This window comes from Diceros bicornis, chromosome 14 (genome assembly GCF_020826845.1).
Source record: "Diceros bicornis minor isolate mBicDic1 chromosome 14, mDicBic1.mat.cur, whole genome shotgun sequence".
NCBI lineage: Eukaryota > Metazoa > Chordata > Mammalia > Perissodactyla > Rhinocerotidae > Diceros > Diceros bicornis.
In genome coordinates, this window is record NC_080753.1 from 40,859,421 (window position 1) to 40,862,493 (window position 3,073).

At 39.8% G+C, this 3,073-nt stretch overlaps 1 protein-coding gene across 1 annotated transcript; it reads left to right on the forward strand.

The window, feature by feature from the left end:
- The first annotated feature begins 1,826 nt into the window (after nucleotides 1-1,826).
- LOC131413352 (olfactory receptor 2M3-like) lies at nucleotides 1,827-2,780 on the forward strand. The gene has a single exon (XM_058553902.1). The coding sequence runs from the start codon at nucleotides 1,833-1,835 to the stop codon at nucleotides 2,778-2,780; it is 948 nt and encodes a 315-aa protein (XP_058409885.1). The 5' UTR covers nucleotides 1,827-1,832.
- The last annotated feature ends 293 nt before the right edge of the window (nucleotides 2,781-3,073 follow it).

Genomic DNA, 3,073 nt, shown 5'->3' on the forward strand with positions numbered 1-3,073 from the left:
GGGAGTAAGGGAAAACAGAAAAGATACTGTTTGCACACAATACCATGAGTCCAATGATGGGTCACCTACCACAGCCCAACTTCACAATTGGAGAAGCAGACAGCCTCTGGAATGATAGAATTGCACAGGCCTTCTACCAAGGGAGGGATGGGAGCAAGGCCTGACACAATTCTGGTTGGCCTTGAAATTTATTCAACTTCAAGGCCCCTGTTTAAGAAAGAAAAGAATACGCAATTATGGATACAGAACTGCTAGGTCCTTGTAATGGACTTGAGCTTCAGGTATATCCTTCTCTGGGTAGGTAGGAAAAAAACATAAGGAGATGTAAAAATAAGAGAGTTTAAAAATGTGCTACCTCTTTCCCTGAAAAATTTCTCATAACGGAGCCACAGACCTTTAGATCAGGAGCAGTGAAAGTTGGCTTCAACAGCAATTGAAAGTAAAAGCATGAAACTTGTCCAATCTTTAAACCCAGTTGGGTTGAGTCAGTGGTGGGCAGCATGAGAAAACATCCTTCTTTTTCTTTTCCTTTTTTTTTTTTTTTTGGTGAGGAAGATTGGCCCTTAGCTAACAACTGTTGCCAATCTTCCTCTTTTTGGATGAGGAAGATTGCTGCTGAGCTAGCATCTATGTCCATCTTCCTCCATTTTATATGTGGGACACCGCCACAGCATGGCTTGATGAACGATGTGTAGGTCCATGCCTAAGACCCGAACCCGCAAACCCCAGGCCCCCAAAGCAGTGCACACAAACTTCAGCACTATGCCATTGGGCTGGCCCCTAGAACACCCTTCTTTTAATGACAAAATAAATTGTGTCATGCAATTTGCTGGTTTCCTCTTCATTGGTGTCTCAACAACATAAAAAATGTCTCCATCCAGTTTACTTTTGTCTAATCCCTTGTATAACAATTCAACTTCCCCCAGAGTGCTAAAAGCTGGCCTTGGCTCACTCTTACACTGATAGAGATAATATCAAGATAAATGTTTGTTTGTTTTCCCCATTTGGTGCTGATTTAGGGAATTGAGCTAAAGCATAGGGTATGAAATTTAGGTACCTTCCTACGCCTTCTTAAACTTTTCTCGTCTTTGTTTGAATGAAAAGAAACCTCAAGATACTACCCTCCTCAAACTGAAACATAAATGAAAATTTAGGTTTTTACTCCTTCACCATGATTAAATCACCTATTCAAGATGTATGAATTACTAGCAATTAATTACCGATTATTATGAACTGGAGGTTCATCATCTATGTAATTGTATAATTAGGAGAACTGTTTGTTCTCTAAGTTTGGTGCACAAAAGAAATTACATGAATACATATGTTAATATCTCTTGGAAATGGCAGATTATTATTTACAGCTATTATTTCATTTCTATACAGTCAATGACTTTCAAAATGCTCTATTCCTCTGTTATAGAATTTGTTATATACTGACATATGATAAATTTGTTTATGGATATACTCCTATCTAACACTAGGTTATATGAGCCTTGATGAATCAGATGCTCTGTCCAGATGCTGGGGTTTGCGTTTGATATCTTGTTTAATAATCACAGCAACACAATTAAAAAGTTAGTTCTCCTTTGTAAAGGAAGAACAATGGAACACATAAAAATAACTTGTAAGAGGATATGCAGGTTGTACTGGTAGAGCTTGAGTGTGATTAATGCTACCCAACTGCAATGTCTCTACTCATTCCTTTACATAACCCTCATCATATCATGTATGTTGGTACCAGAGTACACTACATAGTAGACAGTGTGTAAATAACTACTCAAATGTTGAACTTTTATAACCTTTTGTGGTTCTAGATAAAGAAAATACTCATCATGGAAGGGGAGAATCAGACATTTAACTCTGACTTCATCCTGATGGGAATCTTCAGTCACACTCCCACTCATATCTTCCTCTTCTCTCTGGTCTTGGGCATCTTCACAGTGGCACTCTTGGCAAACACTCTCATGGTTCTCCTCATCTACCTGGATACCCGGCTCCACACCCCCATGTACTTCCTCCTCAGCCAACTCTCCCTCATGGACCTCATGCTCATCTGCACCACTGTACCCAAAATGGCCTGCAACTACTTGTCTGGCAGGAAGTCCATTTCTGTAGCAGGATGTGAAGCCCAGATCTTCTTCTATGTGTCCCTCCTTGGTGCTGAATGCTTCCTATTGGCTATCATGGCCTATGACCGCTATGTTGCCATTTGCTACCCTCTTCAGTACCCCAATCTGATGAACCAGAAAATTTGTGGACTTCTGGTTGCCTCTTCGTGGATTCTCGGTTGCCTGGATGGGATTGTTGATGTAGCTGCTACTTTGTCCTTTTCCTATTGTGGCTCCCGAGAAATAGCCCATTTCTTCTGTGATGTGTCTGCACTCCTAAGTCTCTCATGCACTGATACTTCCACATTTGAAACACTTGTTTTTATTTGTTGTGTATTAATGCTTCTATTCCCTTTATTACTCATCGTTATCTCCTACACTCGTGTAATTGTGGCTGTCCTTCGCATGAGTTCTCGGGAGGGTCGGCACAAGACTTACACGACCTGTACTTCACACCTTCTTGTTGTGGGGATGTATTATGGAGCAGCTGTGTTCATATATATGCGACCCATTTCTAACCGCTCCCCAACCCAGGACAAGATGGTGTCATCCTTCTACACCATTCTCACCCCCATGCTGAATCCCCTTATCTACAGCTTCCGCAACAAAGATGTGGCCAAAGCATTCAGTAAGGTAATAGGGCAGGGAAAATCTAGAGAATTAATTGGATAATGATCAACAAGGTTTTTTTCCCTCTCATAACTCCTCTCTCTCAATCTAACACATTTATTTATTCAGGAACATGATTTAGCTACACATGGATAGACCATTTTCCCAAGATATTTATAGGCATCAGAGTTAATAGACTCTGGGTACACATCCAGTCAACTGATATATTTTGAATTTACTGTATTTATTTTGGCTTTAAGCATAAATCAATTACAATTCCTGAAAAGTTAAAAGTTGTCAATAAACAAATATACCTTGCTTTATACAACTAAATAACAAATAAAACTGCGTTAAAT